Genomic DNA, 14,794 nt, shown 5'->3' with positions numbered 1-14,794 from the left:
GTTGTCAATCAAGGTATACTTGATTTTTTAAATCACTGTGGTTCTGTCGAATATAATACGTTTAATGACCTTAAAAGAAGAATGTGTAACTACTATTAGTTCATTTTTGTGAAGGTTTGTTTAATGCGACGATCTTTTCGGTCTTTCAAATAAATATGGAGAAGCAGACCTTTTGATAGTATATTACATTTCAACGGAATATATGAAATACTAGAACTCTATGAAAGGATGTTTATAGTAAAAAAGTGACAGGACATAATCAACATATATCGATGTTAAAATAAAAAAATCGAAAAATACCTTTTCGTTTTTCTTTGAGATGGATTTCTATAAATTATTTTAATCCGCTATTACATGTATTATGAGTTGTTGTTAAGTGTCAATTGATATACCGACTGCTTGTTCAAATATGTTTCAACAACAAACTGGTTGATGCTAATATGCAGTTGATCTTTATATTAGTCTTGAGGAAAGGGTGAATTTAGTTTAGAAATAAAAAAAAAATGTTTTTGATGTCATTAAAAAATATAATGATTGAGATTGAAGATTTCGGAGTAAACCTTTAAAATTCGTATACATCCGTATTTGATTAACATCTAAACACAATAAATAACAGTCTTGTTTGAAAGCCAGAAATGGAAATAGAATTGAAGTAAGAACTTTAAGAGGATGTTTATTAGAACATATAGTTAAGTCGTTTATATATCGTTCCTATGTATTAGAAATGTAGGAAACCAGTTAAAATACGTAATATTTTCATCGTCCTTTTTATGTTTATACCAAATGAGAGGACATATTTGTGTTTTAATAAAATCTTCTCTTTCGGAAATAATGTACAGGTATATGTTTGATTCATTCAGTTGATTAAACGAACCCGTGTTTTGAGTCAGATATCATTGAAATCTTCAAATGAAATTGTTGCAGGAATTGCAATGAAAAGTTAACACAGATACGGAAACTGTATATGTCAATGTATACTGTAGGTATACATGTAACAACTGCAATTCATGTTATTTCAATTAATGACAATGTACTAAAATTATGCAGGAAATAACATTATCACCTTTTGTCACAGCATCTGGGTTCAAGCCAAGTTTTGGTGGACTTCCTGCTGCTCAGACGTACACGTGTTGTGTCTTTTTTTCATTAGTTCATGTATCATTATTGCATGTGAAATACATTTCAATGTTAAAAGGGAACATTTTTGGGCTTTAATAGCAGCTTTGTGTACATTGAACAAAAACCAACACAGTTTATACAAATTGATATTAAAATTCAACGTAAACAGATATAAGCAAGAGTTATAGGTCACCACATCGTACTCTGAAAAAACATTCCGTAGAAATCAATGAACAAGACAAAAAACAAAATTATGTCGTTGTATATGCAAGAAAAACACAAGATCACCCACAGAAACCAGTGTTTAAAACAATGCAAAACCGCTCCATATCTTACACAGTTGTTATACATTTTGTTCTTTTTCTGGTATCACTTGATTTTGAATGAAGACGTTATGTTACTGTAAACATATTTTATTAAAGAAATCAATATATAGCTACAAGGGTGAAGACATAAATACGAATATACAAGAGACTCAATAATTGGGATTAGGAAACAAGAGCAGTGCTCTTATATAAATCCGTCTCCCTAAATTCGAAAATAAGATTACAATCTATGAATACATGCTGAATAGCAAACGAATAAATATGTAACAAAATACAGTCAATGATTACAATAACAAAAGGAAAATTCATAAGAAAAAAAATATATAGCAAAGGAAGGGGGTGAAAGGTGTTTTTAGAAAAAATGAGAGTGTTATTAAAGAATGAAACAATATTTTGTATATAGAGGAGGAGTGATTAATTAAAATTATTTGATTGTGGATGTGAATCGATTGCTACTTATAATAAAGTTTTGCACAGCTTTGAATATCAGTATGTTTTGTTCTACTGCGAGTCTATCGGAGCCGAAAAGTAAGACATTAGTTGAAATTTTGATTGGAATCTGTAGGTTGTGAATGTGTCTTTGGCGAGGTACATTGAATATTTTGCATTTTGATAAATAGTGTTCCGTTGTTTCAGGGTCTCCACAAACACACTTCGGGGATTGTATCAAGTTTCTGTCATAGAGGTGTTTGTTGAGTCCACTACAGTTCATTCTTATTCTCGCATGATATATTTGACCGGATCTGGAACCACAATAATAAAATAACGGCTTAATTTCACGGTTACTCTTAAAATTATTTTTGAAGGCGAGAAGGGACGGACTATTTTGTAGTTCAATTGTCTGCGAGTTCCAGGATTTTACTGTTGATGAGAGAAAATAGTTAGAGTATAATGTTGTTCTAGCTGCAATAGGTTGCAAATCATTCGCATTACGCGTATTATATTCATGTATATTACGGAACCGTTCAGGTAAAATATTATTAAGATAAGATGGAGTTATGTTAATCGGTAGGTCTAGTCTTTTAACATCTTTTTCATTTTGTCATCTCCATTCCTTTTGGCTTCATCCAAAGGTGTCAAGTTGTATCTAAATAATCGTACATTAAATGAGTTCATATTATTCATGGATAATGAATATTGAAAACAAATAAATTATCTAACAAAGACGATAGTATTGATAAAAAAGTCGAGGAAGTACTTTATTTTGGGGTTTTACCTTTTTATTCGAGCGTCACGGATGAGTCTTTCGTACACGAAACGTGCGTGCGACTTACATAATTGTAAGCCTGGTATGCATGATAATTTAATTATTTATCTATCCGACGTTTGGAGTTTTGGTTTTCTTCAACTTTTTTTTTTATTTATACAAATTCAATATAGTTACAAGAACATTGCAAACCTAAGATTTTTCTAGTTTATCACTTGACTATCGTCCTTACAACTAACAAAATGAAAACACAACTATAAAATCCTAAGAAAATGTTACATTAGAATAGATAGGATGTTTTTAAAATGTAAAATGAAACCTATAAAACATAAAACAATAAAGCCGCTGCATGAACTATGGAAACCTGCGAAATGCTCAATGTTTATCATAAATATGGTCAAATCTATAAATTTACGGTTTACAAAACTTCGAATTGTTCTTTATACAAAGGATTGTCTAACCTAGGAATAGATTAATTTAGCTGTGTTGGTAAAACCTTTTAGTTCTTCTATGCTCATCAACTTTGTACCTCATTTGTAGTTTTAACTATTTTAATTCGAGCGTCACTATTGAATCGTTTAGACGAAATTCGCGTCTGGAATATATAACGATCATCCTAGTATATTTGAGAAAATGTTTTATGTTTAAGGCTATAAAAAACTATAGTCATTACATCAAGTCTTAATCTAAATTGTCAGGAAACATAATGAATCTCTTACCTGTCTTTTTTATTTTTCTCTGCCCCTTGTTTAAGGAGAAATTCCACCAAGTAAGTATCTCCCGCTGCTGCAGCAATATGTAATGGAGACCGGTTATCGTAGTCATGTTTTTTTATCAGTGTATCATCTGTTTTTAAAAACCTGCAATTCCGTAAAAAGTTTTTTTCTTAAAAAAAAACAATTTTTGTATTCCCATATTCTCTCTCTGTCTCTCTGTCTCTGTCTCTGTCTCTGTCTCTCTCTTTCTCTCCCAGTGAGGTTCTTCATAAAATGAGATATTTCACGACCAAAATAACAAGGAATTTGTATCTATGATTCCCATTTGTGTAGTCGATATTTCAACTGATCCTTGGAAATAACTGTGTAGCAAAAACTAAAAGGTTTTGATATTAATGCAAAATTGTAATAATTGTGATTGTGGATTTTGATTATGATTAGGAATTATTGGAAAATGTTTAAGAATCCACATCTGATTGATATATCTGATAGATTATATCTCATGAAGATCATTATAACTGTAGAAAGAATGATGGAGAAAATTTTCATCGCTCATCTTGACGATCCGACTATATATCGGTCTTTTTTAGAATTTTTGTGAACTGTAAGTAGCAAGTTAAAAAGGAGAGAAAGAAACGAATTTGTGCTTTTGTAAAATTTCCTCTTTCATAAATGAAGTTATCAGTGGGATTCCCATTTTCTTGTAAATGCCTGGTTCTATAGTAAAATATTCTAAGTGATAATTTCTGCATCAGAAAGCAAATATTTGTTGAGCCTTTGTCTACCAGAAAACAAAAATTTTTCGTAAAGAGGGCTTAAAGCATACACAAAATCAGACTTTCTTGAAAGGTAAAAAAACTTTAGTTTCATGTGCATCGTAGATTTTGAATGCGCTTATGAATGTACGACCAACCAGTGTGGAAACTTTGACTATTGAAAGTTTGGGAAAATATTGTATCGCACATGATTTATTATTTAATGATTGCAGATCAATGAAAAAGAAAGATAAAGATTCGTTTAAAATGTATAAGAGAACAGAATTACAACACCGTTTATAGCGCATCTAGATATCTATGCACTCTCGACAGTTGAATTTATCATATATTCAAAACGATCGTCTAGTGTCGCATTTTTAGAATGTAAATGCTCTGTCTCAAACCCAGGAAGATTGTATCACAATCGAAGCTGTGGTGGACTATATATATATATACTTTTTTGTATCTGATTAACGTGGCTATTAACTTTCACATAAAAAAAATGCAATCGTGCCATGTATGGATATTACTTTTTGTATTCATATGGCGTTCATGTGATTGTCTATGTACATGTATGTATCGTTAGAATGTGATTTCCTGATTTGTGTGCTTGCTCCATGTGCTCTGTATATGTATAATGTGAATCAATGGTCGTATGGCAAGCAATTATGTATGTTTCCATATTGAACATTTAGGTAAATATTTCTTATGTAACAAGTCAATTACCTTCGAACTGCCAAAATATCCCCTTTGAATATTCTGTTATGGAACAGAAATATTTTTTTCTTATTATTATGCGTTTTAAATGCAGTATCTTTTTCCTTTAAAATAAAAGAAGAAAAATTAATTGTTTCAAACTTATGAATATTGCACCAAAGTAAACAGGATAAGTTACAAATCTAAAAATTTGCTCGTCGATTTTTAATGTTTTTGGGGGTGTGTTTTACCTCATTTTTATTTAATTTTTGCTTCATGAATTGGTATTTGATGAATACCTATCTCGTTGGCAATTATAACACATCATAATACATTTCATTTTGTATTCTTTATTTCCAATTAGTGTAGTGAATTTACGACGTACTGTGAACCTTTGCGGAAACGGCATTAACATATGGAAATAAACAGTGATCGATACCTTTTCTTAGAAATTTATGAGTGTTATTGGATAAACGACTATCGTAGTTGCAAGTAAAAAAGACTGTCGTATAACATTTCTATAAAGTTCCTGTTAAAACAACTTCTGTGGGTTCTCTCTTAACCAATTTCTTTTCCCTCTCGAAGTACTTTTTTAATTGACCAATATACTATATCCTTAAGTTCATTATTACATTGAAACTTTTCCAATTTTTTTCAACTGACGATTTTGATATACCTAAAATATTTATTTCGAAGTAAACGAACGATAATAAGATATAGTTTTGATTTTTTTTTTATTGCGTTTATCAATTTAGTTGTGTTGTATTCCTCTTATTTGAATAGGCTGTGAACTAGTATAATACATTTTGATTTTAGGAGTACAGTATTAAGATAAGAAAGAGGTTCCGATAGAAATATCTTGCAGAAAATATTGTTTTTTGATAACTTACAATCAAAACTTCTTCATGAAGTTATTCTTATGATATTTCAAAAATAAAAAAGGATACTGATACCATGAGTATGTTTCCAATTAACTTTTTTCACTATATATATATATATATATATATATATCTAACATATCTAATTACAAAATGTGTAAAAGTACCATTAAGGTAGATGGGGTGTCTAAATTATAATCCATAGAATTTTTTAATAATTTGCCAAAATGTAGTTTATATCATGCTTTAAAAAAAAATAATAAAAAGAATGGGTCACGGGGCTTATTTTCACGCTACAGGTTGTGCAAAATTGACAGATTTTGTATAAATTATGCATGGAAACCCCAATTGTCTGCCATAAAACGAAAACTACACCATAGAATTTTGAGATAAAATATGAGGATATAGCTCTAATAGTATGCTTTCAGATAAGAAAAAAAAAAAATGGGGTCACGGGACCCGTTTTCTTGCTACATAATAAAATAGGTAAATTCCTAACACATTCTATTGTAAAAGTAACTTTATCTGAATTATCTGCCCCTACATTTGAGTTGCCTCCCCTTATGTGGCAAAGTTGGAAAAAATAGAATCAAACAAAAGTATTCTGTTTTTCTATAAAATACAACCATAAATATGATAAAATATGTCATTTTCTCTATTGAAATGAAAATTCTTACACATGAATTACCTACTACTCTCAAAATTTGCACCTTTTATTAAAGATCTAGACCGATTGTTTTCTTGTATTTCAAAATCCAAGATGGAGGAAGACACCCTATCTACCTTAAATCAGTAAGCTTGTAAATGATCTTACTCTTCTATATCTAATAAATCGGATCATAATTATATAACATTGAGCTCTTTACTTACTATTTTTTTAGTTTCAGCATGAGACATTGCATTTTCTATAAGATTTTTTATTTCTTCAAATTTGTCTTTGATTGTTTCTTCATTTCTATCCATTTCATTCTCTCCGATGAATTTAAGTTTTTCTTTTACCAACTCAAGGGGTGTTTTTCGAGAGCTAATAGTATTACAAATAATAAAAAAGGTTATAGAAGTAAAACTCATCAAAGATACCAGACTTAAATTTTATATAGATAGACTTGTTATCAAAATAATAAAATAGAATATAACAAATGTTCAATGGTTGATATATTTATCAGTGGCGCTCGAGAAAAAAGGTATAGAAGACTTAAAAATTGATTGTAACAACTTACCAAGGAAAACACTTTAAAGATAATAATAACAATTTCATTTTATGATAGCCCTATATATATACACAAAGAAAATAGTTAAACACCCTGATATTTTAAATTATAGCATGTTACCATTAATTTCAATTTAAAAGCGAATAATGATTTTTACAAGACCAGTGTTCTATTAAGAGCCAATCTGCCAGAAAACCATGCAAAACTTTCCGAATGTCACTTTGCCAAATGAGTTCATATTTGGCACCTTAGTAATGTTAATAACCATACAATTCCTTTTTGGAAAATATTGACCTGTTCTGGATTTTTTCTGGATTTTTTTGGGCCAATATGGCTGATTTTGGTCATCTTTCAGAGCCAAAATACTCAAAGAGCTATTTATTATTGTAAAGCAACATATCTCTCTGCAAAGTTTATCTATATATACCCAACCAAGGAAATATCCAGCTCGGCAAATAATGTTGGTGTCTGGTAGATGCCACAAAAAAATGGTGTAACCTGCATATTCAAAGTTTCCCAATTTTGCCGCCTAATTTGTAACTAGTGACATATGATAGGAACTGGACTTATAAATAGATATAACAACAAAAGGAAAAGAATGATTAATGTTTCATTTAACACTTAAAAAAAATAATCATACATAAATACAAATTATTCATTATAAATCTAGAGACTCCCAGGAGCTGAAATAGCTCGCATTGGCAAATTGTGCACCTAAAAACGATAAAAACACTCATTTCAAAAGCAATACATTTAAAAGAAAAAGATAAACAATTCAGAAGAAGTTCAGACTGTAAAAAACAGTTTCTACTGACCACTTTTGCAATTAATTCTTATAAAGATATTGATATAGTTGTCGGATAAAGGCAGAAAATGTGAAAATCTTTAAATTCACACATTTCAGGGACGATAACTCTAAGATGTAATGTCCTATTTTTTAGAAAATTTTGGGGTATTTAGATCATGTCAACTTGATAGTTTTTATCAATATATATATAAGTCTGAAAATTACACCCGACAGTGTTAGAATTAGACTTTTATCCTGACAAATTTTTGTCCCTCGACGGGATTCGAACTCACACCTTTGATACACTACAGCACCAATCGCTTAGCCTCATGTCCAGCGCTCTCGACCACATGACCACATCCGCTATATAAAAAATATAACTTCAATAGTCGTAGTGTTACCTTGTCACGTGAGGCGAATCTAGAGATAGACATAAGACATGTTTTTTAAGCGTGTGAAGATGTTATATTATTAGATTATACACAATGTATTTGTTATTTGTCAGCAATCTAGCTCAACAATTTTTATATACCGTATGGGATATTGATTCAATTCATTATACAGTCACTAGAAAAAAGTATATCATACAAACAAGTCTAAGCAAGTGACAACCATACAATATATATGCCCACTAGATCTCAGTGTGTTTGAGACACAGGGTTAATACAAATATTTGTATAAGTCTGAAAATTACACCCAACAGTGTTAGAATTAGACTTTTACGCTGATAAATTTTTGTCCCTCAACGGAATTCGAGCTCATATATATATATATATATATATTTGTATAACACTTCTTCTAAAGTTATTAAGATAATGGTTTAAAAGTGAAAACTGTAAACAGTTACAAAATAGAGATGATTTTGACAGACACTTAGTGATGGAAAATATTTTATGGCCCTTTGAGCTGGTATGCTAACAAGGCAAGATTAGCCAGGTACCTATATCTATGTTGCTGCAATGTGGTCAATAAAAACATGAAAATGCATCTTAAAAAAAATCCCATAACAAAACATGATATGACAACACGTTAACACCTTATATGTAGCAAGTGCTGTAACGATACACACATTTCATTCAATGTACACAGTTTCTTTATATTTCTGTCACATTATATATGCCTAACAGCTTGTCCTATATTTTCTTTACAATGAAAATCATCCTTTAGCCCTACTTCTAAATCAGCCATGGCTACAACATGTAAAATATCCAAACTCAATGCCTTTTATTTAATGGCATGCAAGCCATTTTATTAAAATAAAATATTTACAAATTACTTAGTCTGTATATACTAGTGCACAATTTATAAAGAATTTTGAATGAAATTTGATAGCTGTTAAGATTACTGTACCTATAAGGCCCTACATAACATCCTCGGATATAACAGACTTGAAATAAGTCATATTAATCTTCAAATTCCAATAAAGTTGAATGTTTTTTTTTGTACTTGAACGGCCAGGTTTTACTATAAAACAAGTGTAAAATTTTGTACATTAACTTTCTGGTAAAAGAAAATTCATAACATTAAAATCTCCATAAAAGAACTGCTATTTTTAGAGACATCATCCCCATCGAAGATGTAACTGATGTTTTAAAGTTGGAAAGTTTCCATTGCTAAGAATATTCATGGCTTGGTTGAATTTGTCTCTGTCAGAAAAATTACCAGTCTCCCAATCTGATGTTGACTGCTGTGAAAGTTCAGTTGTTGTTGACAGAAAGGTTAGCTGTGAGTCTAGATCTAAAAACCACAAAACATACATACATAAATCAGGCTGTTATTTTCTTGTTTTCTTGTTTTTTATGGCATGTCAAACTACCTCTAAAATAATTTTACATTACAATCAGACAATGGTGAAAATTTGACCACTTTTGGTGACAATCTTGGAAATGATGGCCATATCTATATCTGTTCTCAAAGTACAGCTAAATATCAATATTCTTTAGAATCAAACTCAACAAAGTTGAAAATTTGACCCTTTGTTGTGGTCATCTTTAAAAAAATTGTCCTTGTTTTGTTGGTATGTCGAAAGTGCTATAATTCCTAAATGTCAATTTTTATATAAGGCCATCTTGAAAATGTTTGCCATTTTGGAGGAAAAACAACCTTACTTTGTTTAGCATGTCAAACTACCATAACTATCCTTAGTTTTGATTTTTTTGCTTTTCTTGGTGGCCATCTTGAAAATGTTTGACATCTGATAATCTTCGTAATATTGTGCTCATCTTTTCATTAAAGTTTCATTTTAAAAGATTAGACCAGTTATCTCAGAGATGGACAAATGTTGTAGAAGGCGAAGAAAAAAATGCAAGTTTGAACACAACATTCAAGCATGATACAGCTCTGAATTTGTAATGGGATTAAGTATTTTACAAAGTATAGGTTTCTAACATAGAATACATATGGTATAAAGACATGGTTAAATAGATTCAACATCCCAAAGAACCCTAAGATTTCAAATTTTGATAACATTATATAAATTTAATTCTGGACCCTTTGGACCTCAATGTGAACCAATTTCAAAACAGGGCCCAAAATAAAAAAAACAAAATACAGGTTAGATTCAGCATATATAGAATAAGTGTTGAAATCAAACACAGTTAAATTTAGGACCCTTTTTGAACCTACTTGAAAACTGGGACCAAAAACATGCGAGACTGACATGCACAAAGTACATCATAAAATATTTCCATATACCAAATATAGTTGACCTATTGCATATAGTATAAGAAAAAAACCACCAAAAGAAATACATGTACAACTTACAATCATTCAATACACTAAATATATTTAACCTATTACTTATAGTTTCTAAGAAATAGACTTAACCAAGAAAACTAAACATTGACCAATGAACCATACAAATGATGTCAAGGTCAAGTGAACCATGTTAGGCAGACATGTACAGCTTACAATCCATCCATACAACAAATATAGTTAGCATATTACTTATAGTTTATGAAAAACAGAACAATTACAAAAACTTAACACAGAGCAATGAACTGTTAAAATGAGGTCAAGATAAATTAAAACATGCGAGACTGACATGCACGACGTACATCATAAAATATTTCCATATACTTAATATAGTTGACCTATTGCATATAGTATAAGAAAAAAACCACCAAAACTCAACTTTGACCACTGAACAATGAAAATGAGGTCAAAGTCAGATAACACCTGCCAGTTGGACATGTACACCTTACAATCATTCCATACACCAAATATAGTAGACCTTTATATATTGTATACAGTATAAGAAAAACAGACCAAAACACAAAAACTTAACTATAACCACTGAACCATGAAAATATGGTCAAGGTCAGATGACACCTGCCAGTTGTACATGTACACCTAACAATTCTTCCATACACAAAAATACTAGACCTATTGCTAATAGTATCTGGGATATGGACTTGACCACCAAAACGTAACCTTGTTCACTGATCCATGAAATGAGGTTGAGTTCAAGTGAAAAACCTCAAGAATTCATTTTTTTTTAGAAATCAAACAAGAAATACATGTACAACTTACAAACATTCAATACACTAAATATATTTAACCTATTACTTATATATTCTAAGAAATAGACTTAACCAAGAAAACTAAACATTGACCAAAAAAGCATACAAATGATGTCAAGGTCAAGTGAACCATGTCAGGCAGACATGTACAGCTTACAATCCATCCATACAACAAATATTGTTAACATATTACTTATAGTTTATGAAAAACAGAACAATTACAAAAACTTAACACTGAGCATGAACTGTTAAAATGAGGTCAAGGTAAAAGAAAACATGCGAGACTGACATGCACGACGTACATCATAAAATATTTCCATATACCAAATATAGTTGACCTATCGCATATAGTATAAGAAAAAAACCACCAAAACTCAACTTTGACCGCTGAACAATGAAAATGAGGTCAAAGTCAGATGACACCTGCCAGTTGGACATGTACACCTTACAATCATTCCATACACCAAATATAGTAGACCTTTGTATATTGCATACAGTATAAGAAAAACAGACCAAAACACAAAAACTTAACTATAACCACTGAACCATGAAGATGAGGTCAAAGTCAGATGACACCTGCCAGTTGTACATGTACACCTAACAATTCTTCCATACACAAAATATACTAGACCTATTGCTTATAGTATCTGAGATATGGACTAGACCACCAAAACTTAACCTTGTTCACTGATCCATGAAATGAGGTTAAGTTCAAGTGAAAAACCTCAAGAATTCATTTTTGTGTAGAAATCAAACAAACTTTTTATTTCTGGACCATTTGGAAATTAATGTGAACCAATTTAAAATGGGGCACAATACCAACATCTTAAATTTAAGTACATGGTTAGATTAAGCATATCAAAGATCCCAATTTTTTGTTTAATTTGTTCTTGTCCTAAACATGCATGAAATATTTGACATTGAACATTAAGCAACCAACAACCAATCAATTAATCTAACAGGTGAAATATCTTCAAAAGTACCAAAAAAATCTACCCCTTTTATATTTGAAATGGAATGTATGAACAGTTCATTAGTTCATTCCTAAGTTGACAAGGACATAAAGATTTAAATATTCTACCCATCCCCCTCGCTTTTTTTGGAATCAAATGGTCGTCCCTTTATCCTGCCCAAGACAGAAAAATGTAGATAAAAGTGATTTAATTTGTGTGCACGATGCCATAGGAAATGAATAAGATGTCTTTTTGAATTTCCACATGCCCCCTCACCCTCCCCCCCTATAAGGAACAAATGAAATTTGATCGTAAGATTTGTACCTGTTCCTGCTGGAATAACTCGTCCTGTATACAGCCCGTTATGAAGGGTGAAGATCCTTAGTCAGCTTTGGCTTTGCTGGAAGGATGGACATCTTGCTCCACAATTATGCCAATGAATTCCATGAAAGTCCCTGTACTTCGAGCATATTCTAAGACAAGATGATGTAACAACATGGTAAAATGAACCATTCCTAGTCTTATATAAAATAAAGAGTCCTGGAGGAAATTCAACACCATAGCTTTCAGTATTATCATGATTATGCAGACTTCTGAGATGAGCGGTAGTCTGCATCTGTATGAATATGATTGTTAATAATACTAGTTTTAATACAATGGTATAGAGAGTGTAGTTGATTTATTGACGGTGCGCAATAGCAGTTTTGACACTCTCAATCTCAATTTCTGGTGCGAGCATATATACATAATACAGTGTCTACAAGGTGGTTCCACTCAATCACTGTTTTTACTAAGAATGATTTAGAATATTGTTATGTTTTGCTCGATGAAATCTCAAAACACTTTTTGTTGTTCTTGGACTTGTTTTTCCTATCAATATTTATTTACTAATTATCTGGTAATTGTCAAATTTCCTTGCAGTAATTATTCTTTTTGGAAATTCTATTTTAGTCTTTAGTGCATTTAGATATTTTAAATAGTTTGTATTATGTGGATGTATAATGCTGGGATAGCCCACATGCTCCTCCTAAATTAAAAAAGTCACAAACTTCACTGTAGACGTTCTTCTGCCAAACCATCACTGGAATCTGACATGTTTTAGATCTTGCCCAAGGGAAATAAGTCAAGGAAAAGCATAAAAATGGACTCCCTAGTTTCAGACAATTAATTGATTTTTGCACTTGCAGTACATAAATGTCTTATTTACATTTTATATCAAATCGATTATACTCTTTTAAATTATTTTAAATGCCATTTTATTTCAAATTGTAATTAGAATTTAGTTCACATCAAAATAAAAAAGTGTAAATTTAGCACTTAAATCACCATTCTTCCAATGCACAAATGAGCATCTAATAATCATTTGTCAAGCTTAATTTTTTGTTATGATATAAAACATACCCAATCGTTAAAACTGATATAAGTTGCAAACATATCCGGAAGAGGTCTTGCAAGATAGAAGCAAACGAAAACCACGTAAATTCGTGTCTAAAAACTTCGCCTTTGTGTCCGTACTCCTGGCAATGTGTCAAATTGTTTAAATTATCATTTTTATTGATCATAACATAGGCAAATGAATGGGTTCCAACTGACATTACTCTTAAAACTCAATTACCCCATTTAACATGCTTCTGAGTCATTCTTAAAAGGCATAAAAAGGTTGGATTTTTTCTTGGTTTCATTATGAATTTACAGCATTATGCAAACGAGGCTCTTACTAAAAATAGATATTTTTCTGGGAAAAATTAAGTGGTAAAATTCTTTTATTTTATGTCAAGGATTAAGATGATGTATAAGAAATTGTCAAGTTGTGATTGTTGATTTGGACGATTTTCTGAATATTGCATTGTTTTCTGGCAGAATGGCTCTTAAAAAGATGTGATCACTCAGGTGTAACCGGTAATTATGATATTAAAGTATAATGAACGTCAATAATGCCTCCCATGCAATATCCTAAATTCAGTATAACCACGCTTCAATAAAGTTCTGCGCTTTGATTTTTTTTTATTCTCTGAAAATATCGTACGACAAAAAATATCCGAGGTTCAAAGACGGCAAATTATCGGCATGCGGTCAACAGTGATGTCCTTTCAAAACATTTGACGTTGGCTATACTGAAGTCTGCCGGCTTGCATGAACACACATCGAAACCAATTTCTTAAAAGACTTGTCAAGTTCCGATGGACCACCTGTAACATCGCAGCGTTCGGCATTGTGTTTAGCGAGATGTGATTGGAACTTGATTACCTAGTTCATGATCAGTTGGTTGGAGGCGAGCCGGTTTCTGCTGTATTGTATACATGAAAGAACAAGAAAGGTACGGCACATACCCCAAGGAACATTCAACCAACATTCCCTTAAGTTGGAGACTTTGAAATAATATCGGGATGCATCTCTCATGATTTCAAGTTGGACTTACGTTGGTGACAATACGAGGAAAACTAACAGGTGATCAATACTTCAGAGAAAGTTTACAGCCAGTTGTTGTCCCCCATTTTGACAACCATATACTAGCTACAACTCCTGTGTTTTTCATGTTAATGGTTGACAACGCCAGGACGCATAGTTCAAGAGCCATAACCGCCTACCATATAGGTAAAGCCATGACCTCTCTTACATGGTAAG

At 31.4% G+C, this 14,794-nt stretch overlaps 1 protein-coding gene across 1 annotated transcript in view; it reads right to left on the bottom strand.

Annotated features, from left to right (window-relative positions):
• Window positions 1-1,616: 1,616 nt before the first annotated feature.
• Window positions 1,617-14,794, bottom strand: part of LOC127718415 (uncharacterized) — a 35,782-nt gene continuing 22,604 nt past the window's right edge. The window contains exons 8-11 of the mRNA XM_052224431.1: window positions 6,568-6,721; window positions 4,850-4,944; window positions 3,372-3,512; window positions 1,617-2,532 (exon numbers count right to left, since the gene is read on the bottom strand). Of these exons, the coding sequence (XP_052080391.1) occupies window positions 2,460-2,532; window positions 3,372-3,512; window positions 4,850-4,944; window positions 6,568-6,721 (463 nt within the window). The 3' untranslated portion in view covers window positions 1,617-2,459. The remainder of the gene's footprint in view (window positions 2,533-3,371; window positions 3,513-4,849; window positions 4,945-6,567; window positions 6,722-14,794) is intronic.

The sequence above is a fragment of the Mytilus californianus genome, unplaced genomic scaffold (genome assembly GCF_021869535.1).
Source record: "Mytilus californianus isolate M0D057914Y unplaced genomic scaffold, xbMytCali1.0.p SCAF_10, whole genome shotgun sequence".
Taxonomy (NCBI): domain Eukaryota; kingdom Metazoa; phylum Mollusca; class Bivalvia; order Mytilida; family Mytilidae; genus Mytilus; species Mytilus californianus.
Note: the sequence above shows the minus strand (reverse complement) of the source record. Positions and strands in the feature narration are given on the sequence as shown.